Source organism: Tympanuchus pallidicinctus, unplaced genomic scaffold, assembly GCF_026119805.1.
Source record: "Tympanuchus pallidicinctus isolate F22 unplaced genomic scaffold, pur_lepc_1.0 scaffold12, whole genome shotgun sequence".
Classification (NCBI taxonomy): Eukaryota; Metazoa; Chordata; class Aves; order Galliformes; family Phasianidae; genus Tympanuchus; species Tympanuchus pallidicinctus.
The window spans coordinates 1022472-1048556 of NW_026294637.1; the positions used below are offsets into that span (position 1 = coordinate 1022472).

Here is a 26085-nt window from a genome sequence, read left to right on the forward strand (position 1 = left end):
CTTATCGTTAATAGCAGCCAAATCATTTTGCTGCATGTAAAGGAGTTAATTCAAACACTTGAAAGAGGAGTACAGCCTTGACGAGTTTCTTTGCCTCTTATTTCTGCTGGCTGCCCTTCTTGTCCGAGGCAGGAGATGTGTGGCAGCGAGGACACAGTGCACAGGTTAGCAATGCCCCAAAACTCAGCAGTGCTCAAAAGAGGAAATCAGGGCAAAGCCAACCTCCGTGCAGGGCAGCTGAGCGCAGCATTCCAAGGCCAGCACCCCACAGCGGTTATTTCACACCACCTAGTGGCACTGGTTTGCCATGCCAGAGCTTCCCACTGCTCCATGACAGTACAGGATTTGCCAATTTAGATCAAACTCACAAAATCTCTCCAAGAAAAGAAAAGCAAAACAAACTGCAGGGCTTACCTTAGTTTTTGTAGTTTAGCACACGGTGGTGTGATGAGAACATGACCAGTAAGAGCCACTGAACAGAAGTATTTATTTTAACATGCAGAGCCACATATATAAAGGTCATCACCGTATCAGTGAGCACATCACTCTTTTACCCCATATCTACAGATGTAAAATACTCACTCATTTGCACCACAAAATGAAGTAGCCATGACGTCAAGTCATCATTACTCATCATCTTGGTATTCTCGCTTTGTTACCACGAAGACTAGAAGATTGAGATTAAAATTGATTTCACAAGCTGATTTGTATATTAAATAAAGGGTAAAGAAGAAATTTAGAATACCAAGCTGCTGCTGGCTACAACACATGAAATGGCATAGGAACACTCGTAAAGTGCATTACTGCAGCTGAGTAAATTGCAGCATTTACACCTCTTCAAAACAGAGGGCCTGACAAGAAAGGGACAGTGACCAGAGCACAAGTACATCCTATAGAGAGCTGAAATACATGCAAGGCAGAAGCCTCGTGTCGTTACTCTATAAAAGATACAGCTTAATAATGAGGGCTTCACAAATACAAGACAGAAGGGTTTCTTCAGAAGCCCACAGGGCGCAATGGCAGAACCTCCCACTGAAAGTATTTGCACCACTCGCCTCCTCGGGTTTGCAAAAAGCATTTTCCACGTAACCATTGCCCAGCATAGGCCAGTATTAAAAAAATACAAGATGGTAGTGATAACAAAGCAGTCAGTTTATCACTGGCAGCAGGTAAGTCTGATAAAAATCAACAGGATCCCAGCGCAGCAGGACGTTAAGGTCATGGCTTTCTTCGCCTAGAAGAAAAGAAGGCAATCAAACAACTTTCAGATCTTACACAGCAGTCGTTTTCTGTAACAGCAGTCAATAACTCATGTATTTGTTCTGCTGCGTGCATAAATTTAATGCACTTTCTGTGCTGAGAAACACTACAAGCAAACTAAAGAACTTATTTACCCAGAAACAGGCGAATTCTGGTTTCTTGTTTTTAAAATAGCTTAAAAGTAAGTTTTATTTCAATTTATTAACTTTAAACAAATAGAAGTTGCAGTTCAATACATGGGAAAACTACAGGATTGACTACAGTACTGTAAGGCTGCTGCAAGGCTGCCAGTAGCAGCAGCCAGCCTGGACAGCTTCTGTGAGAACAGCAACAAACGTTTGGGCCCTTACCCAGAACAGCAACCACTCATTTCTGAAACTCCCCAGAACACCTTGCCACTACAGTTCTGAACCCTTTTCGTACAAATAACACACATCACACAAGAGATGAGAAGCTGTGCTTCACTAATTCTTACTATTTGGATTCCAAAGATACTCAGTTTGGGTTGCTTTGTAGAAACCTCTTTACTCCTCCAGCCCTCTCTCCTCCCTGTAAACATGTCTTGCAAAGCTGCAAATTGTCTTCCCCTGAGTTGAACAGGTGACTTCCACAGCACTGCCAGCACCTATCTGCAAGAGTCCAGACCTGGATACTTAGTTCTGTTCTGCAACATCTAGTTTAGCAAGACTAGATTATGTGCAATGTTTCTTTTATAGGCAAGAGATTTATTTTTTTTATGATGTCTGGTTGAAGAGTTAGGCACCAACTTCACCAAGTACATCGTTTCAACTTCTCCTATAAATTGAGGCTTCTGATCTGGTATGGGTGCTGTGTAACTGCAGCTCTGACCCCATCACATTAAAGATGGATGAGAGCCCTGACCAACTCAGATTTATCCATGCATGTCAAGAGGAAGAAAGATTCTTCTGGCATGACTAGAGCCCACGCTTCCTCAGCAGATCTCTTAGCAGTTGCATAGCAGGTAGCAGCTAAAATATTAGCTGCATTCAGGTATGCTATTAAGCATATCCAATGATTCCCTCAGCTGAGGCACCAAAATGAATGGTGAGGATCTGTAACCTCACGGCAATTTATCTAAAAAGACAAAGATGAAGGTTTTGTTTTAACTACATCAGAATCTGATAAAGGCTCGAGGGACTGGAGAAGGACAGTGCAGTCCTATGCCACTGTCACCTTTGATCCCACTCCAGTTGTGACCTGCCAGGCATGCTACACTCCCCAGCTTTTTGCAGTCCAGCTAAGAGCACTCTGAATTGCTGCAGCAGGACAAGATCAAACCTGACATTCTGCTCACAGCACTAAATGCCAGAGAATGTGCCAGAACATCTTCTGGGTAGAAGTCCCCTACAGATCTGTACTGCCAGTGTTTCCAACACTCAACAAGCCCGTTCACTTCACAGTATAATAAAAACGCCTGCATTGCAAACCCAAAGCAGGAAGGGCAACAAGGTGAAGGGGAAAAAAAAGGGTGGTCTCACCTTAGGAGTTACCAGGAAAGAGAACAATGCATCAAGTAGAGAGGAGAGGCACTTACTTGGGCTGAGCGTGATGCTGATATCCAGGTCCAAGGGTAGATCCTGCCCTCATTTCCACTGCCACAGAACACTGAGAAGACACAGATAGTCAGTCTCTAACCCTGACCCGACCCAGCTACAAACACTACTCCAAGCCCTCATCAAGATCAAACATGAGATCTCTCTCCCTCCTTTGTAGCTTACTCTGGTTTCCACATCTGTCCATTCAGAGTCTGCAGCATCCTCTGGTGGATCAGCATTGGAAGGCGACGATCTTCGCTTTCGACTGTAAGACAAGGATGGGGAAGAACAAGAAGATGTTACAGGAATGTCAGTTTCTTTAAAGAACCTACAAGATTCTCATGCACAACAGAATACATTGTGTAGTTTTTCAATTAAGTGCTTTTTCTCTCAACAGCAGACAGGCCATCAGTGCCAAAAAGCTCCTCAAAGTTACTTTCATATGATTTTGAGTTAGACACAACTACATTTCTACTCAACCATTTGGACCAGAATCAGTTACACACCAAGTACCAAAGTTCTACATTTCCAACAGAACCAGAGCCCAAAGTTAAGGGCACAACTCACCCAGTTGGAGATTCTTGCTTCAGAGTCTCTATCTCTGTGAACTGCACAGCCTGTCCACCACCTCTGGTTTTGAAAACATCACCCTGGGAGCCAAAAGCAGTTAAGAAGTTACAGCCATGAGGTTCCTGTGCCAGCTGCACTGTCAGTTTTCACATGAAAACTTAAGCACTTACTGCTACAGCTTTCCTTCGAGTTAGTAAGCATACATTTGCAAGAGTTCAAAGCTTAAAGTCATCCCCCCAAATTGCTCATTAGTTGTATACCAGGAATTCTGCTATGGAGCATCTGAGCATCCATCACTGCAGCCACCTAAATCAAATACCATTCCAACAAGAGCAACGCTGCAAGGTGAGCTGCAGTCACAAGTCTAAGAAACTTTCATTATGAATGGATTGTTGTGTTTTACTAGAGGGGAAAACAAACCTTCATTACTTTCAAGTAATAAGTATGTGACGATGATGCATACATAAAATAATGACAAAGTTCAAGAAAAGCATTCTCAGACTCTAAAACCTCCCTTGAATTCGACAGCACAAAACTTGCAAGTCCATTCTCTTAGCACATGCAGTCAAACACACCTTTCTGCAAGGCACGAGCCCATAGCACAAACACATTGCCAGAAATAGGATTCGACAGGGTTATCACAAGTTTACCACGGAGGTGTTTGCTTTACCTTAATTAGCTTTGTTTCAATCTCCCCATCAGAGGCTAGCTCCTGGTGCGTCAGCATGTACTTGTCACACTTAGCTAGTGCCTTTTCACTTGCAGCTGCTACTGTGATGGCATGAGGGACATGAGGCTGCATGACTGTGTCAGTGGGCAGATTAGAGGGTGGCTTATGATCTACCCATCTCTCCCCAGCTGAGCGCGACCGTCTGTGTCTGAGACGAACTGGAGGTGCGTTCTGATCAGAGTGGGAAGAGAATCAGAAGAAATCAGCACACAGTAAGCTTCTCAAAGCATTATCATTAGCAAAACTGATTTTTGCAGGTCTGGTTAAGATGCATTTATCTGAAGATCAAAGCTTTGTTCCTTTCAGAATCCACCCTGAAACGCACTGTTACCGTGAGCCTTGCAAAAACGCTTAATGGATTTTATTTCTGTGCCAATTATTTCCCACTAATTGGATGTCGTTTCATCCAATCGGTTGCATTCCCCACATGGCAGGGTTTCCTCAAGGAGAACATCTTTCTCTTTGGCAGCACTCCTCCCAGATTCCCCTGATCTGATTGCCACAAACATATTAACCGACCTGAAAAGATAGATTTGGAAGTGCTTCCACAGATGCACTAATGGATCAAGATGTAATCTTGATGTAGCAAAGGAAACAGATTGAGTATGGCTTTTCAACAGCTGTTGAAGACACAAAGCCTCTGTTTACTCAGAAGTATTAAAAGCAGAGAAAAAGGAGGAGTGCCCATTGCTAGCATTACTGCTTCTGAGCCCAGCTGCTGGAAACCCACAAGAAGCAGGGGGTTCACAGATTTGTAACTCACATTCATGAACGTTGCCAGTTGCTCAGGTAAACCAGAAAACAGTTTGTTTAAAAACCTGGGTCCTTCCAAAATCCCCAAAGGGGCATTTGAAAAGAATGCTGCAAGCTCCCTCTGTTCTGTTTGCTCACTAGTGTACAGCTCTCTGTGAATCACAGTGATGTTAAATAACCTGAAGCTATGAATGCAAATCCCTTCGCTGTGCTTTCAGGTGGTGCACAGCAATTGGGATTTCTCTCAGCAATAGAGATGAGGCCAGCTGTGTCCTTTGCAGGTTGAGCTCTTACAGAGCTAAAGCAGCTTCTAAAGATTAAATGTATCTAGAGATTCATGGCTTCCAAAGTTGTTTTACATGGAAAATTAGGAATAAAACACTCAAGATCTCTCCTCTTTTTAATGGAGAACTCTGTAACTCTGCCCTAGAAATCTGGAAATTAAGTCCAAAGGAAGACATTACTACCAGTCACATTTTATTGTGGGAGAGAACACCTCCCATAATCTGATGCTGGTGATTTGTGTTTTAGTTAATTGGAACAGCATCTGTTTAAACCACGTCCCACACTTCAAAGGGCTGGGACTAGCAAGCAGCAGGAATTCTGAAAACAATACCCAACAAAGTAAAACACCATGATAAGCTTCTCCCTTCTCGGGAAGCCCTCTCACGGGCTCTGATCCTGGGAGCAGGATGTAACACAATCCTCACGGATTTACCTGAGCCACTGTGACAGTTACATCACGACAGAGACACCACCATACAGACATGTGCACACAGCAATTTAATGAAGAAGCATCTCTCAACTATAAGCAAAGCCCCCCCAGTTCTAATGCAGACGTGAAACATTGGAAAGACTATTCTAGGAGAGCAAAAGTTAACAGCTACTCAAGTGAGAAATTTGTCCAAGCACTATTTCTAGTAGATATTTGCATGTGGCTGGCTCATAAGACCACCTTTTAAGCTGCCCAAAAAGGACTGTGGTAAATTACAGGCTGTAAGACGGATTTGAGGAGACAGACACAAATTAAAACAAAGACACACTCAGAGCTAGAAAAAAAAAGGCCTGGTTAGTTCAGAGTTCCTTTCCACAGCTATCTACACACTAACGAGAAACAGAAATGCTTTGTAAAGATTTTTAAATGCCAAATCAAAGATTTAAAGAGTAATAGTGAGACTCAGCTTGGGAACAGCACTGCCCTGTGAGAAATACGTTCAGGGGAAAATTCAAAAGTCTCTTTTACACCCAACGTAAGGAGCAGCTGTGATGGACTTTTGAGCCACACTAACACTACATGTAGCTTTTGACAGGAGCAGCACTAACCCTGCAGCATTGATCCTCTTCCATCTCTAGCTCATCTCTACGTTTGGGAACCTCAGTGATTCCAGTCCAGCACATCCCTCGCCTTCTGTCTGAGGTGTTACAGTCTCTACTTTGTCCTGGTTCTTGTTGTCTAGTCCTTGTTTTAGAATTGCCACCTGTATGCTTGTGTGAAGGGGTTTTCTGCTCCCATTCCATAACGCAGGAAGCCACAGAAATGCTGCTACAGGAATTTGAACGTCTGTGCACCTGCTGGTTGCTCACGAGTCGCTGGCTGTTAGGAACCTGAGTGATAAAGTTACCAGAATGCTAAAGAGAATGGGAAAGTTAAGACACAGAACTATCAACTCACAAGGCAATAAGACAGTGCCACTGCACGCAGTCGATACTCAGCGTAGCCACCCGAATTTCTGGTTTTGGAGAGCAGTGACAGCACTGAGAATCAGATGTTCTTCAATGCTGAAGGCATTAGGAAAGTAGGAGCACAAATAAAATACAACAATATAAATACAAGAGGAGAAGAATTCAAAAGCAGTTTAAACATCCAAATTCTGTGCTTGGGAAACGTTTCCTAGCCACTAGAGAAAAGCGCTCTGCATTTTAGTTCATTCTTAGAAGTACACTTGTTCCTTTACCAAGAAGTGCTTTAAAGGCAACTTACAGGTACTGGTGGTGGAGAGACTGATCTCTGAATAGGCTTCTCTCTGTCTCTCTCCCGTGAAGGCCTCTCAGGCTTTTCACTCTTTGATTCAGTAACAATGGCCTTCAGCTGCTTCAGTTTTTCATCTTTGACCCAAAGTTTGTTCTGCATTTCCAGCTGCTTTGCAGCTACACGACGCTCCTACAAAGACAAAGAGAAGAAAAGCATGAAGAACTTCACACAAACACAGGCTATTTGGGCTACAAGTGTGTAGATAATTCTATACTCCACATGGAAAGATATTCTCTCCCTCTGAGATACAAGCTGGTCAAAGTAATGATGTACCAAACTAACAAGACAGACTGCCAAGGTTATGTCTAATGCCATAAATACTTTGCTTCCTAAATCAAGGAATGATTTATGAGGAACAGCACTGAGGGCAACAATGAGGGTGAATCAGACCACTGTCTAACTGTAGATCTGTCGATAGCCCTGAAGAAGTAAACAGTCCTGTAGTAGTGTACATTAATTCCTCAGACTTTCTTTCCTTACTGCTCACGAAGTGCAGTATCTGAACAAGAGTTTACATGAGGACAATGGGGAAAGCCTGATATTAGGCTTCTCCTGACAGCTGCCAGAACAAAAGATTCACTCCTCAGAGAGCCATACACCCAAAAGAACAAGTGCCAGATACCAAAACAAAGTGCACAAGAGAGCTGCTCTAGCTGCATCATGGGCCCTTGAGGAATTCATCCTATCATACAACATTTATAAATTTTAAGAAGAAAACATCTGCTCAAGTCCTCAATTAAAAGCCAAATGCATCTTCACTCTTAACAGCATCAAGAAAACAAAGAAAAACCTTAAAAAGCAATCAAGCTCCCCAGCTCCCTCCAGCATTACTCCTTCGGGCAGCTCTCACACAGGGCAATATACTCACACACTCCTTCTCCCATTTCGTGGTGGTTTCAGCAACCATGCCTTGCAGCCGTGCCTCCAACCTGCGCTTGTCAGAAACCTGACGTTGCAGCTTCTGGCTCTTGCTCTCCAATTCTTGCTGAAGATGACGCTTATCTTCTTCATAAATTGTAGCAGTTTTCTCTAAAATCTCAATCTGGAAGAAGAGAGGAAGAACTTTGCTATACCCCCAGTCAACACAACCATCTAAGCCCAGAAATGCAGGTTATGGTTGCTTGTGCTTATGATGCACCTTATGATGTGAAGAAGATTGCCAAGAGCTGACAGAAAAAGCTTTTCATGCTTAGGAGATGCATAGCTCAGAACAATGAAAGAAAACTAACCTTGTATTCCAAAGTCTTAATTTTCTTCTCCAGGTGTTCTAACTCTGCTTTCTGTCCTGTTATTATTTTCTCTTTCTCAGACAACTTTCCTTGAACATAGTTTTCTTTGGACATAATGTTGGAATCAAGTTCTCGCAACGCAGTTCTGAATGTAAGCACTGCAAGAGATTCAACATTACTTTCCCATCCTTTCTTTCTCCTACTAACTCGACACTACCAGCTACTTCATTACCTCAGTGAAAGAGTTTTTAAACCATTAACCTAGACAAGGTAATTATTCCATATTAGTACAGAAGAGATGCTTGAGCAGCAGTGAGGGCACCAAAAATCGAGCTCTACATCAGTGCTCAAATTCTTACCATTTCTGGCAAACTCCTCTGACAACTTTTGTCGTAGTTTATGGCGTTCTTCCAGGACTTCAATAAGCTTTGGAAGTGTTTGATCATCATTAATATCCAATAGCTCGCATGAAGGCAAGGGAGGAAAGTTCTGCAAAAGTATTTCTGAAGCAGATTGCTCTTCTGTTTCTGCAAGATTTAAAGCCAAGGAAGTCTGTCAGCAAGCTAGAGAACAAAGTTCTCATTTGACAACGCATAGCCACAGATCATTCCACAGAATTATGAAGGAGACAGAGTGTAGAATTATTAATGGGAACTACATGTTTTCTGAATAGATGACAGTACTGAGAAGAGATTAAAAGTGACATTTTTTATTCATTCCTTACAATACCTCCAGGCGAGTCCTAATTTCTAAAGTAAACCCAGAGCCTACAAAAGCATCAAAGCATTATCTTCAACACAATCTCTTTTCCAGAGTTGCAGTAATGGGACCCTGAATTCAGCTCATCAACAACAAAGAATTACTGTGAGAATTGTAGCTTAAACCCAATTACTGTGTAAACAGTAGCACAGCATGAAAAGAGCAATTCAGGTGCAGCTACAACAGTGAAAGCTCACCACCAACAGCTCCTTGTGTGTCCTCAAGGCTCAAGCTTATACTTAAAGAAGCCTTCAGCCCCTAAGAACAGACAAAAAGGCACTTGCTGTGAACACCCTGCATCCTCCTGTTTACCTTCATTAATTGGGCCACCTCGGATCTCCAGTTTCCTGGCCAGCTCCTCCCTGAAGGCCTGGTTCCTGAAGCGCCGTCCCGGCGTTAAGCCGCACAGCGGTCTGTCCACAGGCCTCGCAACCTCCACCTCCTGGGTCATCTCTGCAAAACGCATGACTTGCTGCAAAAGGACAGAGGCAAGCTCAGCAATGCCATAAAACAGCAGCTACCCAAAGCAAGTTTGGAAGCGATACCTTAGATCGACAGAAGTTTTAGCAGAGACGTTATCGACGTTGAATCTGAAGCACTTCCCAGCTTGCAAATCTGAAGTACAGCACCTAAAAATCCCTCCCTAGTAACACCTTCCTTCCCTTCATTCCTCAAATCTGACTGTGCAGATATCTTAAGTTCTTGCAAATATTGTCCTAGCGGGGATAAAGCACCTAAATACAACTATTGGGACTGCTGTAAATAAGAGAAACTTCCTATGTTGCACACAAGCACTTTTGAGAGGAAAAATTAAGACTTCGAGGGCACGTTTGCCCTGCATTACATCTGATTGCCTGAAGCGTTCAGACAGTGTAAGTTATCATCCCTGCCACCTACTAAACTAGTACAGTAATTCAGAGCTGGCTGTGAGAGTAGGCGAGGATAAGGACTGCAAGAAAGTTACCAGGCTTTCCTCGTAGTCCTCAGCTTTAGGGTTTACACATACAATCATACGCACTTTGCCTTCACCATCAAAATAGTTCTTGAAGAGATGAGTCAGTTTGGAATCTCTGTAGGGCACCATCTTAAAACAAAGCAGAAGGAAGTTCTAGTAAGCTTTTATCACACCAGCTTATTCAAGAGATAACTGAATGAATGGCAGGTTGCATACCTTATTTGTTCCATACTTCTGGTTTTCCCGTAGAACTTCAATACATGTTCTTAATGTCATTAATGACTGATTAATATTACCTTAAAATAAAAATATAAAAACATCTCTGTAAGCAGCTATTTGCATCATATTTCCAAATGTTGGAATGTTCATTTGTTTTTAAGATAAACTGTCTGTACCCATAAGCCAGTTGTTACTGACAGCCTTTCCAAGTAATCTGAAGCACACACAAATGCAACAAATGCTGCCAAAAACTCCAGTCTCCAAGCTGGAGGATTGAAGACCATCAAATGAGATAACCAAACATCATAACAGAACACTTAATGAATCTTCTCATGGTTTCTTTACCAGGAGACAAGATTAACACATGCACAGCCTAGCCCATACAACTCACAGGCAGCCTGAACACGGTACATACCTGCTTCTCGCAACCTGTTCCCTTCAGCTTTTGTTCTGTTAGTCCTTTCACTTCCAGCTAGATCAACTAAGGACAGCTGGCTTAAAGTAATCTGTTCCCTCTCCTGTTATGGGAAAGAAATTAGGTTAGATTAATTATTAGCTCTATATTCTCTGCCTTGTAAGGGGGTGCTGGGTGGGCGGGGTGCAGGGGAACATCCCTCACAAACCCAAACCAGCACATTTAAACACATATTGCACCTTCAGACTAAGATTGAGAGTGTTTATATAGCCCTTAATAAATGTCTCATAGGGTTTTTGTGAACAAGTTTATCAAATCCTTTGTCTTGTGGCACGAGATAGATTATATTAAGCACTCTTGTCCAAAGCCTCTAAGTCATACTCTTACATTAAGGTGTTTGGCTCAAAAACAGAAAAAGAGTAAATGAAAAGGAGCTTTGCTGCTCACTTTGCTGCTCTATTTACAGGAAGGAGAAAAAAATAAATACTTTAGAAACTCTGTATTTTGATTCACTTCACCAGAAGTATATGAGGTTCAATAGCATAAGTTTAATTCAGTAGGCCACGCTGCAAGATTCACCACTCTTTCTCACTTCTACATCCATGCACACACACACACACACATACACACACACACACTTCTCCTCTAACAGCATGCCCCAGAATTTACCTGCAGCACATTATCTCCATCTGCATCCAGAGGTGCCTGAGCCAACTTGATCATGAAAACTCCATGAGACCGACTGGATTCTCGATTCAGCTGAGTGTTTGCAATACGCCTCTTCTTTTGCCCTGTTTGGAAGAATGACCTTTCCCTCCAAACCCCTGCTTCATGCAACAGATTTGCCACCTACCAAAGCCACTTTGTTTCCAGCATGGTAAGGTAAACTCCACACAGACACATAATCTTTTAAGTTACATCTCAAGACTATTTACCTTTCCAAAAGACTTCAAAAGCTTCCTCGGTGGATTTCACCTCTACTTCTGTGCACCCCATGACATACATGTTGTGATTCTGGTCCTCGCGAAGCATTTTGGATTGCGGAGGTCTTGAGGGCAAGGAGGAAAGGAAAGCAAAGTTTCAGTGGAGCTGGAGATACAGTAGTATATCATCTCATGCAAGATCTCTTTTATTTAAGTACACGATTCACTCTAAATACATCACACAGCAGATGGAAGCAGAAGTACAAGGACACACACTCAGCCAAGGTTAGTTACACTCCAGCTACTAATTTAGAAGCCACATTTAATTGCAATTCTTACTGGAAATCATTGGTTTGTGTGTGGCAGCTATTGCTTTACTACATGCATATGGCTCATATAAAGCAAGATGGTTTCAACAGCGTTCTACGTTCACTAGTAAAGCAAAGTAGAGACAAGGAGTCAGTTTATTTTCTGCTTCTACTGAAAAAAAATCACTCTTCAGTAGTGGGAGTAATTTGCTCAGGCACATACATAAAGTCACCATTTCGCACAGGAGTGTTGCAATTGTTCCACCTACCAAAAAAAACAGGATTAGAAATATTAAGTCCTTCAGCCCATGTCCAAGATCTTTTCATTTTTAATGCACTGCACCTTCCGTAAATGGAGATTATCCAAGGCTTTTCCTAGGCTGATTTCTGGATATGATAAGCAATAAACTAAACCAAATTTCATTCCTATTTAGAAAGCATTCAGATACTCAAACCCATTTCAAAGCAGTACCATGCAGAATGCTCTGCGTTTCGATGCGATCAACGCGCTCTGTAACCCAAGTAAGGTTACAAAGCAGGCAGGGTTTGTCCAGTGCACCGGGTGCAAGGGGAACAGATCTGCCTGACCTGCACCTGCCTGGAGGACTGGTGCTACAGACACAGGCTGAACTGATACACAGTCAGTAGCTGTCCTGGAATAACATACAGACTCCTTACGCAGAGTTCGTTGGACACAGAGCCTCTGTGCACAACGGGTCGTGGGATGAAGGTATGTTGTCTCCCTTTCATAACGACTTGTTTCACTCTAGTTTAGGCTTTGTAGATTGGCCATCTCCTCAATTAACCCACGTACAAGGAGATGCACATAACTTTCTTGGGCAGATTTGGAATTTCTAAAGATACGGTCAAATAAGTTTGATTTACAGACTGCCTTTCCAAAGATCACAAGATTCACTGGTCCTGGATCACGGCCAAGTAGATACCTTTCCAAAAAAGCATCCAGAAACTATTCATCTCTGTTGCTAAGGAAATGATTGGCACCAAATGGAAATAACACACAAGCTTTTGCCCAATATGCAGTTTTCCAGAGGAAAATGCCAGCGATGGAACAGCCTGCTCTTCAAGCCGTGGTCACAAGCTGGGAATGGCACTTGCAGAATAGCTCTAAGAGACTTAAAACCTCAGTAGGATACAATGCTGCCTAAACAATTAAATATTGACTTCTTTATCTTTCATTACATTAGGAAAACAAGCACTAAATCTTAGCAGCAACAGAACAACTCAGAGCACTTCAATACCATTGACTGGATTCCTTAGGCATCACCTCATCCTCTGTGATTTTTGGAAGCAATTTACCTGAACTGAGCCAGATTTGCAGAGACTACAGTCACAAAGACATGCAATCCTCACAAAAGCTTCACCTCTCTAATTATTATATATGTTATAATAACATATAATTATTATTAATATCTAAGTTATTCCTACTAACTTGGGTTTTATCAGGTCAAACGAAGTCTCTTCCAGGAGGTCATAAATGTAGTTGTTGTAGATCTCGATGTAGGAGACAAAGACACTGTAGACATTATCTTCATCAACTTCTTCCACTTTGCAGTGATCTTGCACGTTGATCATATCAGCAAACTCTGGATCCACCTGTCGCCTGTTGATCACACACAGTAAGGGACTGTGATGAGGCACAGCCAGCTACCTTGGCTGAGCAGCCAAAGCACCAAGCTAACTGACAGTTGGTGTGACCGGAGTAGAGAAACGCATTAGCAACTAAAGCCAACATATCCAGTTTCAGGTGCACTCAGAAGAATTGAAATAGACAGATCCATTGACCCAGTACTGCTGCACTCAGCTCCAGAAAGAAGCAAAATTTCTGGACAGTTAACATTGCACTCATACACCACTCACAGCCTCTCTATTTTACAAAACATCCTCAAGTTTAACTTCATAGTACCCTATATAAACAGGAGGGGAGTCAACTCTTTACAAGGGTAGATAATAGCAGAACAAGGGGAAATGGTTTTAAGTTGAAGGAGGGAAGATTGAGGTTGGATGTCAGGGGAAAGTTCTTTGCTATGAGAGTGGTGAGGTGCTGGAACAGCCGCCCAGAGAGGCTGTGATGCCCCGTCCATCCCTGGAGGTGTTCAGGGCCAGGTTGGATGGGGCCCTGGGCTGCTCTGAAATGTGGAGGTTGGTGGCCCTGCGTGTGATGGGGGGTTGGAGATTCGTGATCCTTGAGGCTCCTTCCAACCCTGGCCATTCTGTTATTGCATGTGGTCAAATCATAGCATTATGTGGAAACAGATACCAGAAGAAAAAAAAAAAAAAAAAAAAAAAAAGCCTTATGTTGTTCAATTCTAAAGCTTAGAATCGAAGTATTCCCCTATGCAATTTCCCATCCTACATGCAACATAACACACTAAACTGCCATGAATGTCTTCTGCTTATTTGTTGTTTTCTTCCCCCCCCCCCCCCCCCCCCCCCCCCCAAGAATGAGATAAAGACATCAAGATAACTTGAAACCAGTTTCAGAACAACATTTACAGTAACTCCTTTTTCCTGCATGTTACAACAGTTACTTACTTGCCAGAAGTCTTGGGAACAGGCGTGGCGTCTCTTTTCTGTCGCTCTAACAGAGCATCTACTTCACACTGAACATCCACACCATTCTTGTCGTCAAGCTTAAAAACCTGAACAGTGAACATGTTTAGACAATACAGTGACAAACAGTAGTGAACATAAGGTGTTGGCCAGCAAAAGACAAGTGATTTGATCAAGCTGTCTGGCAGCCAGCAAATACCACACCCCCTCACTAACACTCAATCTGCTAGCTAATTCCAAGTAGATTTGACAGAAAACAGGTACTTCCAAAACAGTATTTCACAAAGGCTGCCAAGCTAGCAAGCTACCAAGGAAAAAGCTTCCAAATAGATTTGGATTGGGAATTAAAAGAAAGACTTCTGAAGAAAAGAAAACCATCATTTTCTATGTTACTTCAAATACAGAATGAGATTTGTCTCAAGATACAAAGGTCACAAAATCTTCGCTCAGACTCTTCTTTTTTTACTGAAGTAATTAAGAAATGAGTAACAATTAGAAGGACAGTTAGACCATACATCTTCTTGATGTGCCTGTCCTGGATACCAGGCCCATCTCCGTGGTCCTGCTTCAGAAACCCAGAGTTTCCTGGGGCTACTTTCTGCTGTCGTTTAACACAGGAGGCATTCTGAGCAGTGCTTTAGGTTGTTGTGAGCAGCAGAGTGGAGAATTTGGTACAAAACTACTCACAAATCTCTTGGCCTGGAACGGCCCTATGCTGTTGAAGATCATGGCCAAACACCGTGGAAGCAGCCCTCCATCACCAGGAGATCCTGTCATAGTGTGGGTTTTCCCACTGCCTGTCACTCCATATGTAAAAAGGAGACCTAGGAAAGACAGAAGAGTCCTGCAATCATGCTCACAGCCTCAAAAAGCATCAGTTACATTCACACTGTCTCTTGGGTAAAACATTCTTATGAAAAAAAAAGACTCCTGCTGAGCTATCTATCAGTAAGCTCACTCCAGTGCAGCAAAAGCCACTCTTAGTCAATACAAGTACTGAGCACCTGGATGAGTCACATTTCAACTGCTAATATCTGCCCTGTTTTGGGATCCTGCATTTGGAAATGAAAACAAAGGTAGCCTCTAAGCCCCAGGTGCAGCAGTCTGATTTGCTCTGGCTGTTACAGGGGAGCTTGACATTAACCAGATACCTCAAGGTATCAAAGTGTGCCTAGGACAAATTGATTTGTTTCTACAGTCAGTCTTTAGGAGAGTATCTGACATCTTTCCCCTAAAAAATATGTGTTTCTTCACTTAACAGTGCACAAAAGAATTATACCTGGACATACAAAGCATGCACAGAGCAGCTCCAGGGGAAGCTGTACAGGGGAGCTAAACCACAACTGTTTCCATTGCAAATAAGATGTATGTATATATGCAAATAAGACGTATGTACACATATATATGATGATATACGTATATATTTTATCTAGACAGGATAAGAAACCTTAAGACATGCAAAACTATAACGATACCAAAAAAAGACACACAGAGACATGGCAGGAAACAAGGAAACCCTTACCGTTCTTCCCACGAATGAGATCTTCCACGAGAGGCTTAGCCACTACGTCAAAAAGCTCCTTCTGAGCCACAAGGGTACCAAACACCTCCTTAAACGAATACTGCGTCTGAAGTAAAGAAGACACATCACCCTAAATCTGAAGTTTCCCTGCCCAGAGGTTCGTTGCTTCAAAATGCTTCATTCTTTTTCCCTTAGCTCAACAGAACAACAAACTACTTGAAGATTACACCCATGTTTGAACACACACAGTTGCTCCACTGTAGCTCTTTCATAATCACTTCAGTTTGTATATCGAAGAACAGCAACCTCTGGTTTTCATAGAGCTTATGTCCATCAATAACCACAGTGATCAGGAAGCCTGACCTCACGTGCAAATAGAGAAGCTCACAACCTTCAGTTTCAAGCTCAAGTTTTTGTTTGATCCCCAGCCTTTACACAGATACTGAAGGAACACCAAGGACGCTGGCAACAGATAAAGTCACATTCCAAAGTTTAACATTCTTGCTTTTAAATTCATGTCTTTTCCCAGCCCAGCCTGTTTCCAATCATAGGTTTGCAACGTACTTGGACGGATCCAGCCACTTTTCCTCAAAATACTTGTAAATATTTAAACATCGCTTCATATCCTTTCAGATTCTCCCAGCACAAACTCAGAAATAAAATATCCTGCGTGCCAGCTAACATTCATTATGCCTTACCCACTGCCTGGGAACTGCTGAGTCACGGCCTGAACCTCTGATTGATCACCTGAGGTGAGCCATGAGTCAGCCAGAGGAGCACAGCTGAAGGCAATTCTCCTGTGCTGCCAGAAGGGGTGCAGCCAGACTCCACACCTCCTACACCTATTGAAGAGCTGGGGAAGGATCTCTTCTGGAGACTGCCTCTACTGGTGTTTTGTGGGTGAGCCCAGGATAGGGGTAAGCCTTCTATTTATCCTTTTTTGTTATCATAGTCTGCTTTGCCTAACTCTCTTGTTTATTTTGTGATTATAACATCCTCATATTCTTTGATTATACACCCACAGAAAGAGATTCTCTCACTTAGAACTACTGCACTCTGTTGGGAACCTGTGATTAGCCATTTCACAACCAAACCACGCTCAGAGCTGAAGCACTCCAGCTCTTCATTCTGAACACATGCCCTAAAGTCCCCTTTCCAGTAAACACAAGAGTTGCTTGCCATAAGTGACCTGCCACCTTCTTCCTACTTCACACCATTTCACCGCTTCAGAACAGGTTGGTTACAGAGAGCCCACAAAGATGAAAGCCAACTGCCTGACCTCACCAGGGTTAACCAAAAGTTAAGGCCTATCAGTGAGGGCATTGCCCACTGACAGCCACAGGACACCACCCACCCTGCTAGGAAGCCCATTCCAGTATTTGACCACCTTCATAGTAACTAAATGTTTCCTGATACTCTGATCCTCCATGGCACAGCGCTGTGCTGTTCACGTATCTCACTGGTTACAGGGAAAAGAAACTACCCACCCACTCTCCTCTCTTTATACATTAACTACAGCTTTCCCCTTCAGTACACACAGGGAAATGTTGCTCTTTGCTAAGCTTAAGGACATACCAGACATACCAACTCTTAACTCATTTGTGTCCGATTTTGTTTAGAGCTAGTTTCTAAGAATCAGAGCTTTGTGAACAAAACCTTCAAGACGTTTTGCCAGTTTTATCTTTTTTCCCCCTTTTGCTCTCACCCTTCCACCCTGCAGAAGCCTTTTTGGATATAGGGAATACAGAAGGACATGGAGACTCTGAAGCCTATCCAAAAGGGCAACAAAGCTGCAAAGGAAAGGAGCCTTATGAGAAGCAGCTGAGGGAACTGGGATTGTCAGCCAGGGGGAGGCTCAGGGGACACCTCATTACTTTCTACAACCCCTGAAAGGAGGCTGTGGTGATGTGGGGATCAGCCTCTGCTCTCAAGTAACAGCAACGAGAGGTGATGGCCTGAAGTTGCACCAGAGGAGGTTTGGACTGGATATCAGGAAACGTTTCTGCTCCATAAGAGCAGTGATGCAATGTTGGGATCACCACCCCCAGAGACACCCACACAACACAGAGATGTGGCACGGAGGGACACGAGCAGTGGGCACAGAGGGCTGAGCTCGAGGATTTCAGAGGGCTTTTCTACTCTTCTGATCCGTACAGTGATTCTGTATATCGATGCCAAAGGAAGGCAACGGTGCATTTCTGCTCCAAAGGGAACTTGCAACCTCTCTCAGAGCACCGCCTGCACCGGGCCCAAGGAGCCGCGCAGGAACCCCGGCAGTGGGGAAAAGAGCCCCGCGGGCCGTTACCTCCCGGTACTCCCCGTTGCGGAATATCCTGTATCCGTCGGGAGGGTGGATCTGCACCGTGCTCTCGTTGATCACCTCGATGCAACACTCCTGGTCCGGGCAGCTCAGCGGCCGCACCCTGCAGTACACCTGTGGGAGGACATGGCTGAGCCACGGCCCGGCACTGCACGGCCCGGCCCGGCGCCCCCCGGAGCTCCGCACTCACCCCCACGGGGTCCTTCGGGCCGGGCGGCGACGCCTTCTTCAGCGCCGGCCTCCGTGGGGTCTTGGCCCTTCTGGGGGAAGGAACGAGGCGTGAGGGGCGGCCCGGACACCGCGTGGGAGCGGGACAAACCGAACCGAGATGACGGCCGAGGGGCCGGGATGGACTTACGCTGCCTTCATGCTGTGGGGACACCGATCGCCTCGGGGCCCAAACTCCGCGCTGCTTCACCCGACGGCCGCGCGCCTGTTCTGTTCAAATCCAACCAATCGGCGCGCACGCCCGCGTGGCGTCATCACGCAGCGTTACGTCGGGTCGCCACCTCCCGTCCCCGGCCCGGGGCGTAGGCCGCAAGCGTTGCTATGGTAACGACGCAGCGCGCCGCCTGCGGTCAGAGCGCCCCCTGTCGGGCTGGGGGTGTGGAGGAGCGGTCCCCGGAAGGGACTGTAGAAAGAGATTTGTCCGAGGCGATAAATATCCTCTATTGCAATCTGCCCCAAAGCTTTTATTTCCAGATGTGAATACAGTGCAATCCACCAAACCGCTTCTCAAGGCCGTCTCCAGGTGAACAAGACGTGTGCTGCCCCAGGAGCAGCACGCCTGCTAATTTGTTCATGCTGGGAGGAACTGGAAAGGCTGCTCAGAGTCCAAAGCCAAACTACCGAGCAAAAAAACCAGAATGATGAACATAAAGTTGGCAGAGTCCTAAATCACGCCAGGTTTCTTTCCGGCTGCACATGTACTCAAGGTAAATAAGCTTTGCAATTATCAGCAATTATCTCCGAAGCAATTATTTTCACAGGCAGAAACAGAACCGTCCAAATCAGGTTAGAATACATCAGTGCCATCGCTCTATTAGTTTCCTCTCTTAATGAAACAAACATTGAATTCAACGTGTTGAATAAACAATTACATTCCAGTGCTTATAAATATTAATATCTTGGTCAGCTTTCAAAGGAAAGTTTGTTATCAAAAGACTTAGTAGCCCCATAATATCTTTAACGAGCTGCTGTGTTGTCACCCCAAAGTGCATCTCTTCTACCTTGCGAGAGGTAATTACACACAAAACCAGTTATACACCCGTATGATTACTGAGAGACAGTGCTCCACAGCAGGCATCACTGCATCACGTGTGAGGTTCTGGGTAAAACTGACTGACGGCCCAGTGGCAAGCATCCTCAAAGCCCTGCGGAGCTATTCCGTGTGCTCTTGGAGAAGCGATTCCCTTGGGAAGGCTGTTTGATCCACAGACACCCGAGGTGCCCTGGGTATTCCCCTAAAACTAAATGTAAGGCAGGCTGTGGTCCACTCCAACCCCACATTGGTTAGGCACTTGGGTGCAGTGTCAGATAGTTGGGGTTAAACCCCCAGCACCAGAAACGTTGGGCTCAGCCCTGGGACGTGGCAGCTTGCATTGCATCCATATCCTGCCATGGGGCTCTGCTGCTGATCAGCATCATGGAATCACAGCACGGCTGGGGTGGAAGGGACCCCAAGGCACACCCAGTTCCAACCTGCTGCCACGGAGGGGTTGAGCAGGTCACCAGAGCTCCATCTCCAGCCTTGGGCACCTCCAGCAATGGGGCGCCCTCAGCTCTGGGCAGCAATGCCACTGCCTCGTTGCCTCTGAGTAATGGATTTCCCCCAACATCTGACCACATCTCTCCTTTCTCAGTTTAAAACCGCTCCCCCTGACAGCAAGGACACCTGTGCCTCTCCATAAGGCAGAACTGGTGAATGCCTCTTGCTCTGGAAAGCATTGGCACATAATCTCCCTTTTCTGCAGAAAAACCGTTAAAGATTATTTTAAATATTTCCGGTGATGAAATATCAGCTCGATTAAAAGCGTTTCATAACCCATCCCCAGCCTGAAAGCCGTATGTACAAACACCAGTGCAATACGTTTCGCCCTCCAACACTGCTCATAGAGCACACGCAAAGAGTTCACCCCGTGCATCAGCTGCCTACGTTCTGTGCAGCAGCAAACCAAGAACCCCCATCCTGCAGACCAGGTGCCCTACTGCCCGTGCAGCTTCTCCCTGTGTGAGGGTTCTGGTGCCTGGCAGAGCTGCGCAGAGCATCGTGCAATGACCGCCAACCCGATGGCCATGCACGTGCCCATGGGTGCCAGCACCTGCAGCAGCGACGTGGCTGGGAGCCGTGCCTGCCTCTCACTCATATCCATCAGGATGGCTTCCAGCTGGAAGTGCGTGCCAAGGATGCCGCAGACGTGGAACACCTGGTGGCTGTGCCCTGCGGGGAAGCCAAAAGTACTTAAGGAAACTCAAGCTTCGTTCAAACGCGACAGCCAGAGACAAAGACAAATCCCCTCCCGGAGCTGTGTTTATAAATGTGCGTTCTGCCTGACGAGGAAGCAAAGCTCAGCCTCCTGCCGCTTACCGATGTAGTCAAAGTGTCCCGGCGCGAGCCTCTCGGGCAGGTGGGTGGCGAAGATGAAGCAGGTGAGGAAGGCGAAGGCAGTGTGCCTGTAGTGGGCAGCGACCGTGGGATCCGCACAGCTCCGCGCTGCGCACACGTAGAACTAAGGGAGGTGGCGGTGGGACAGAGTGAGCCGCTTGGCCCCCTGCGTCCCAGCACCACCAGCCCCACGCCAGCAAAACGCCCACCCCCAAAGACATTCAAGTTCCTCCCAAGCCAAGCCACCAGCCTGTGACTACGATCTGACAGCAACTCGCAGCTTCAATGAGTGCAGCGCCTGGATGGGGGCAGGAAAAAATAACGCAATCTCTTTTCCTGCAGGAGTTTGTTGTTCTTTTTAAAAAAAGGACCTGTTTTCCCAAACGCTTGCAGGCTGAGCAGCCCCACGTGTGAGCATACCCTATAGAAGAGTGGAATGCTGTCGAAGAGATACGGGTACACAAAGGCCAGCGTGCGGGACGCCTTGCTGAGCCACGGTCGCTCCAGCTCCAGGAACCTGCGGGGAGCAGAGCAGCACCAAGTGAGGCTGCAGCAGTGCTGGGTCACGGCTGCCACCATCGCAGAGCTGCAGCAAGGTGCACGATGCCCTCACCCTCCTGCTACGATTCCCAGACCAGGGTAAGGCCATCTCTCTGGCTGCCACCCCTGGCACGTTTCCATCCATCGCTTAGGGCACACCAGGAAGCAATTCTTTTTTTATTCTCCTGATCTTGCTGCTGATTTTTGCTGCCGTTCATTTGCTGTTTCCCATCAGTGGCAAACAACTGCCTCCCCTGCTGTTGCTAACTGAGCTTTCGCTCTTGTGTTTTTATCCAAGCTTTAAGAGCTTGGATTGCAAGCAGGATGCACCTGCATTGCTTTGGGACTTGCTGTGCTTTGGGCCCTGCCTTGCTCTGTGGTACTGCAGCTCTCAGGCTGCAGCCACTGATGTTTGTTAATTAAGCTGTATTGCAGCTCGTGCCTGAGAGGCATGGAACATCTCTGTGCGCTTCTGTCTCACACCCTGCCAAGACTCTGCAATTGTCATTTCAGGGAATGCACAGAGTGACTGAAATCTGAGAGTTAATTAACTTAATCAGTTGGGTTTTTTTATGGCATCAACCTTATAATAGATGTAGGAGCCTGTTGGTTATCATCATACCATATCTGAGGCAGAAAGCCTATGTCTGGATGGGGAGTGACATTCTGCATTGCACTGCCCAGGAAATCAACACTGAAACACTGGAATGGCTGAAATCACACAGTAACTGAAGAGCCACCCCCCAGAATTAAGCAGCAGTGGAGCAGTGGGGCTCTTCTTGGTCGGATCCAGATCTCACAGAACCTCCTGGAGCCAAAACGTGGGGCAGGAGGCCAGGAACAGCACAGGGCCCCATTCACAGGCAGGAATGCCTTCTGCTGCAGCAAGGAAGCACAGACAGGTTTGTCTGCTCTGTGCAGGAGACTCCAAACCCGCAGGCATGAAAGGAGCCCTTGTAGGGCTGCTGCTCCTGTGAGGCAAATCGCATGAAGGTCATGCATGCTCACTGCAGCCCACCTGGCCATGCTGGTCCTGCGACAGAGGTGATCAGCCAGGAATTGGCTACAAAAAAAAACCAACAGCCCAGCACTGAGCATGCAGCTGGAATGCAGCTGAGCCACTGAGATATTTTTTAGACTTATTCCAAACAAATGATCCGAGTCTGCTGGGGAGCCAAATCCCGCACACAAACTGCTATCCGTGCGGGGAGACTGATGCAGGAGGGCTGCAGTCTCTCCTTGCAGCTCTGTGACACAGGGCTGGAGCCATGCACCACGCAAAAATACCTCTTGGGCTTTCCAAAATTAAAGCAGTGGTTCTGCATTCTGTTTGTCACGCTCTCTTGGTGCCAGCATGCAGCAGCGCAAAACTCTCTTCTTCCCCTGCCTTGTTACAATACAGCTACCAGACCCAAAGCTCTATTAGTGACACTAATTAATAGTTATGCCAAAGCAATTGGGGAGGTACAGAGAGGGCACACACCTGGAGTAGCAGGCCAGGCTGGTGCTCAGCACCGTGTTGAACACCGCGATGGGGACATAGCAGCAGTGGAAGATGCTACCAACCCACTCTTCTGGGAACACATATGCTGAATACGCCAGGGCCGAACCTGGATGAGGACGGGAGGACGTGGTGAGGAGCTGCTCTCTGCCCAACAGGGGCTCTCCAAATCCCAAATCCCATTTCACCGGCTTTTGGGCCAGCAGTGCTGCATGGCTGCAGCCCAAGCCCTCCCATCCCCACAGAATACATTCCCTGCAGGTTCCTTATCCCGGTCTGAACCCCGCCATCCTCACCCAAGCTGTACATGCTGAGCGCCGCGTAGTCGAAGAAGTAGCAGACGTGCCGGGCGCGGGCCGACATGGGGCTGAAGGTGTGAGCGCAGCTGGAGGCCAGTGGGTAGATGCAGCAGCTCAGCAGGTAGGCGAGCAGAGGCCAGGCGGGGGGGTCCCGGCCCCCCGGCCCCCACAGCCGCCCCACCAGCATCCACACGAAGTACCTGTGAGCACAAGGGTGAGCGTCACACCCGGTGCGTCCCCTGCCCCGGCGGCGCGGTGACAGCCGTGAGACGCACCATGCAGGGAGGAAGTGTGTCCAGATGTTGAGCGTTTCGTTGGTCATCTGGAAGGCGCTGAGGACACAATCAGCTGCTGAGATCCTCGGGGGGCGGTACCCGCAGAGGATGCCCTGCTCCTGGTACCCCTGTGAGGTACAGAGTGGTGGCAGCGTCCCCCAAGGGGAGGTCCGGCCGTCAGCACCCTGCGTGCAGGGTGAGGGTCCCGCATCCCTCCCAGCCCCAGGGGATGGAAGCTGTCCTCTGACCTTAGGCACTTGGTGGACGCTCAGCAGTCGTGGCAGCTTCAGGCTCAGCATTGCGCCGTCGGGATCGCGGCTCCGTGGGATGGTGCCTCACATCCCTGCCCTGGGGATGGCACCGGGAATGGTGGGGATGTGGCTGCGCCGTGGCGATGGCTCTGCGCTCAGGATGGGTGGCCTGGGGGACACAAGTGCTGGTGGGGTTGTGGTGTCCAACGCAGTGGTGCCGAAGGCGTGGATGTTGGGGATGGAGGGTGGCACCCCCTGCAGCCGGCATGGGGCTTCGTGGGGTCCCCCACTGCCACTCATATGGGGACAGGTTTGGGGAATGTGGGGCTCTCCCCACCTGCTCTTTCCACATCAGACATCGGGGAACATCCAGCACTTACCCAGCCTGCAGTGTTCCTCTGCTCCCTGCCTGCACCACAGGGCTGTGGAGTAAAGGTGAAGAAAGCTGAATTCCCAGGGTGGAGAGCAGCAGAGCTGTGGGCAGCACCCTGCTATGAGCCCCACTGCACCCACGCCTCCTCCTCGCCCTCCCCATAACCTCCCAGAGCAGGGATTCGTCACACCTTGCTGCTGCACGAAGCGGCCACAGAGCCCCAGCAAAGCCCTTTGCTCCCTTCTCCCAGTGCTTCCCACTGTGTGCCCCTGCCCAGGCTGTGCCCTGATCCCTGCGGATGGGGCCGGGGGCACAGGGGGTGCCCAGAAAGGACAGCAGCCAGGAGGTGGTTAACAAGGGAATAATTAACGAGGTGAGAGAGCAATAAACCTGACATGGAATGAAGTTGGAAATGCCTTTAGTTAAAGATTAGTCTCCAGTTGGGACCTTTCTCTTGGCTACTGCACCAGCAGCATGCAAGTATTTGCATTCTCCACCAGCAAAGGCACAGCGCTCTGCCTGCTCCCGTCCCCACTGATAGGAACACAAATGAGCTCAACGATGGGATGGAACAGAAATACTTTTTCTTATCTTGGAGATAAGAAGGTGAGAGCTGTGTGACGAGCTGGCACCAGGCACACGCTGCGCTGCAAATACATGGGGGTAGCAGCTGGGTTTGCAGGAGTGCAAAATAGGGATGGCAATAAGGATGAGGGCAGGGGCAGGAATGGAGAGAGAGACAGGAATGGGGACAGGGATGGGGACAGGGACGCCTGCCCATGCATCCATGCATCTTCTCCTCTTGCCTGGCTAGAAGGAACAGCCCAATGCAAGGAACAGCAATACAAGCATTGCCCCACTGCATGCATGACTTCTCTGAGTGGCATAGGGGTGCTCAGGATGACAAAGTGACTTCAGCGAACTGAGAAACAAACCGAAAATGATGGGTGGCTGCAAAGCTTCCTGCTCCCAGGAGGAAACACAGTGGGTTGGCTGTGGGTGACGTGGTGCCTGGGGACGGCTGGAGGGACCCTGCCTCTCTCAGCAGGGAGCTCCCCAGCTGCAACAACCAGTTTGTGTTTTTATGAGCAAAATGAGTCACTGGGCTGAGGCCGCGGGAGCAGCAGGCACACCCTGCAGCCCCACTCCTTCCTGCTCCAAGGGCACATTTGGTGAGACACAGGCAGTGGGGCAGGGATGGGGAACATCACCCTGGTGGGAAGGACGGACATACGTTGAACTGCGACCTCTGTGCCAGCAAGCTGCAAAGCCTGGAGGCGTGCTGCAAACACACCCTTCTCCTCCTCCTCCTCCCGCTATTCCTCCTCCTCCTCTTTCTTCCCATCCCCACGGCCATGCGCGGCCCCAACGCGTCCCCACCGATGCGTCGGCTCAGTGCGTGCGTGGAGCCGTGCGTGCCAATGAAGGGGAAGGTATTTTAGCTGTTAATTGTTAACTTTCGCAGCTTTCTTAGAGCAGCACAGGAGCAGGACCGGCTGAGCCGCAGAGCTGCTGTGCAGGGGCCGCTGGGTGCACAAGCAGCTCGGAGGTACCCAAGCCGAGCTGGGTACCCACAGCACTTCTGCACCAAGAGAAGAGTTCCATCTGCCCCACGCACAAACCCACACATCCCCGGGCCTTGCACAGCCGGAAAGCAGCAGCGCAGCAGCACAGCAGCCCCTGGGATAGCAGCACAAAGCGCAGCGACGGAGCAGGGCGAAGCGAGCGTGCCGTACTTACACAGCGGCCGGGCGCAGGGCTGGGCGATGCCGCGCTGGCGCCGAGCTGTTGCTCATCTGTGTACAAACAGAGCCCACATGGCCCAGCGATGGAGCTGCATGGGAGGGGACGGTGGGACGGGACGGGGCCGCCTGGGGACGGATCCCGCTGGGCGCGGGAAGGACGCGGGGAGGTCAGCGCGCACGGTTGGGTTGGAGCCAAGGAGCGCTGGCCGGGCGCGAAGGGAATGGGGGAAAAAAATAAAACCCACAACAAAACACCACCGGAAATCGCCGCAGCCAAACTCTGTCGGATCGCGCTCCGATCGGCTTCAGCCAGGCTGGGAGGAAGCAGGAAAAATGCGCGCTGCCAGGCTGCTCCCCGCGCGCAGCTCCCGGCC

At 47.5% G+C, this 26085-nt stretch overlaps 2 protein-coding genes across 8 annotated transcripts; both read right to left on the reverse strand.

Annotated features, from left to right (window-relative positions):
* Positions 1 to 470: 470 nt before the first annotated feature.
* KIF23 (kinesin family member 23) lies at positions 471 to 18602 on the reverse strand. Of its 7 annotated transcripts, XM_052671839.1 has the most exons (24): positions 18481 to 18602; positions 18313 to 18382; positions 18108 to 18236; positions 15803 to 15908; positions 14968 to 15104; positions 14263 to 14369; positions 13160 to 13330; positions 11933 to 11974; positions 11414 to 11526; positions 11148 to 11269; positions 10479 to 10581; positions 10061 to 10140; positions 9854 to 9973; positions 9202 to 9361; positions 8490 to 8657; positions 8131 to 8288; positions 7770 to 7943; positions 6851 to 7030; positions 6193 to 6474; positions 4057 to 4287; positions 3384 to 3466; positions 3000 to 3081; positions 2816 to 2886; positions 471 to 1234 (listed from the first exon to the last, which is right to left on the reverse strand). In XM_052671839.1, exons 1-24 carry the CDS (start codon positions 18489 to 18491, stop codon positions 1219 to 1221), a joined length of 2916 nt encoding a protein of 971 aa, XP_052527799.1. In that variant the 5' UTR covers positions 18492 to 18602; the 3' UTR covers positions 471 to 1218. The 7 variants fall into 7 exon arrangements, with proteins under 7 accessions (XP_052527799.1, XP_052527800.1, XP_052527801.1 ...); XM_052671840.1 differs by lacking the exon at positions 11933 to 11974; XM_052671841.1 differs by lacking the exon at positions 4057 to 4287.
* Positions 18603 to 18784: 182 nt separating this feature from the next.
* On the reverse strand, positions 18785 to 26085 carry PAQR5 (progestin and adipoQ receptor family member 5). Its single transcript, XM_052671881.1, has 9 exons — positions 25707 to 26085; positions 23974 to 24015; positions 23591 to 23762; positions 23343 to 23470; positions 23065 to 23267; positions 22751 to 22877; positions 21148 to 21244; positions 20710 to 20851; positions 18785 to 20562 (listed from the first exon to the last, which is right to left on the reverse strand). The coding sequence occupies exons 3-9, from the start codon at positions 23639 to 23641 to the stop codon at positions 20327 to 20329; spliced, it is 984 nt and encodes a 327-aa protein (XP_052527841.1). The 5' UTR covers positions 23642 to 23762; positions 23974 to 24015; positions 25707 to 26085; the 3' UTR covers positions 18785 to 20326.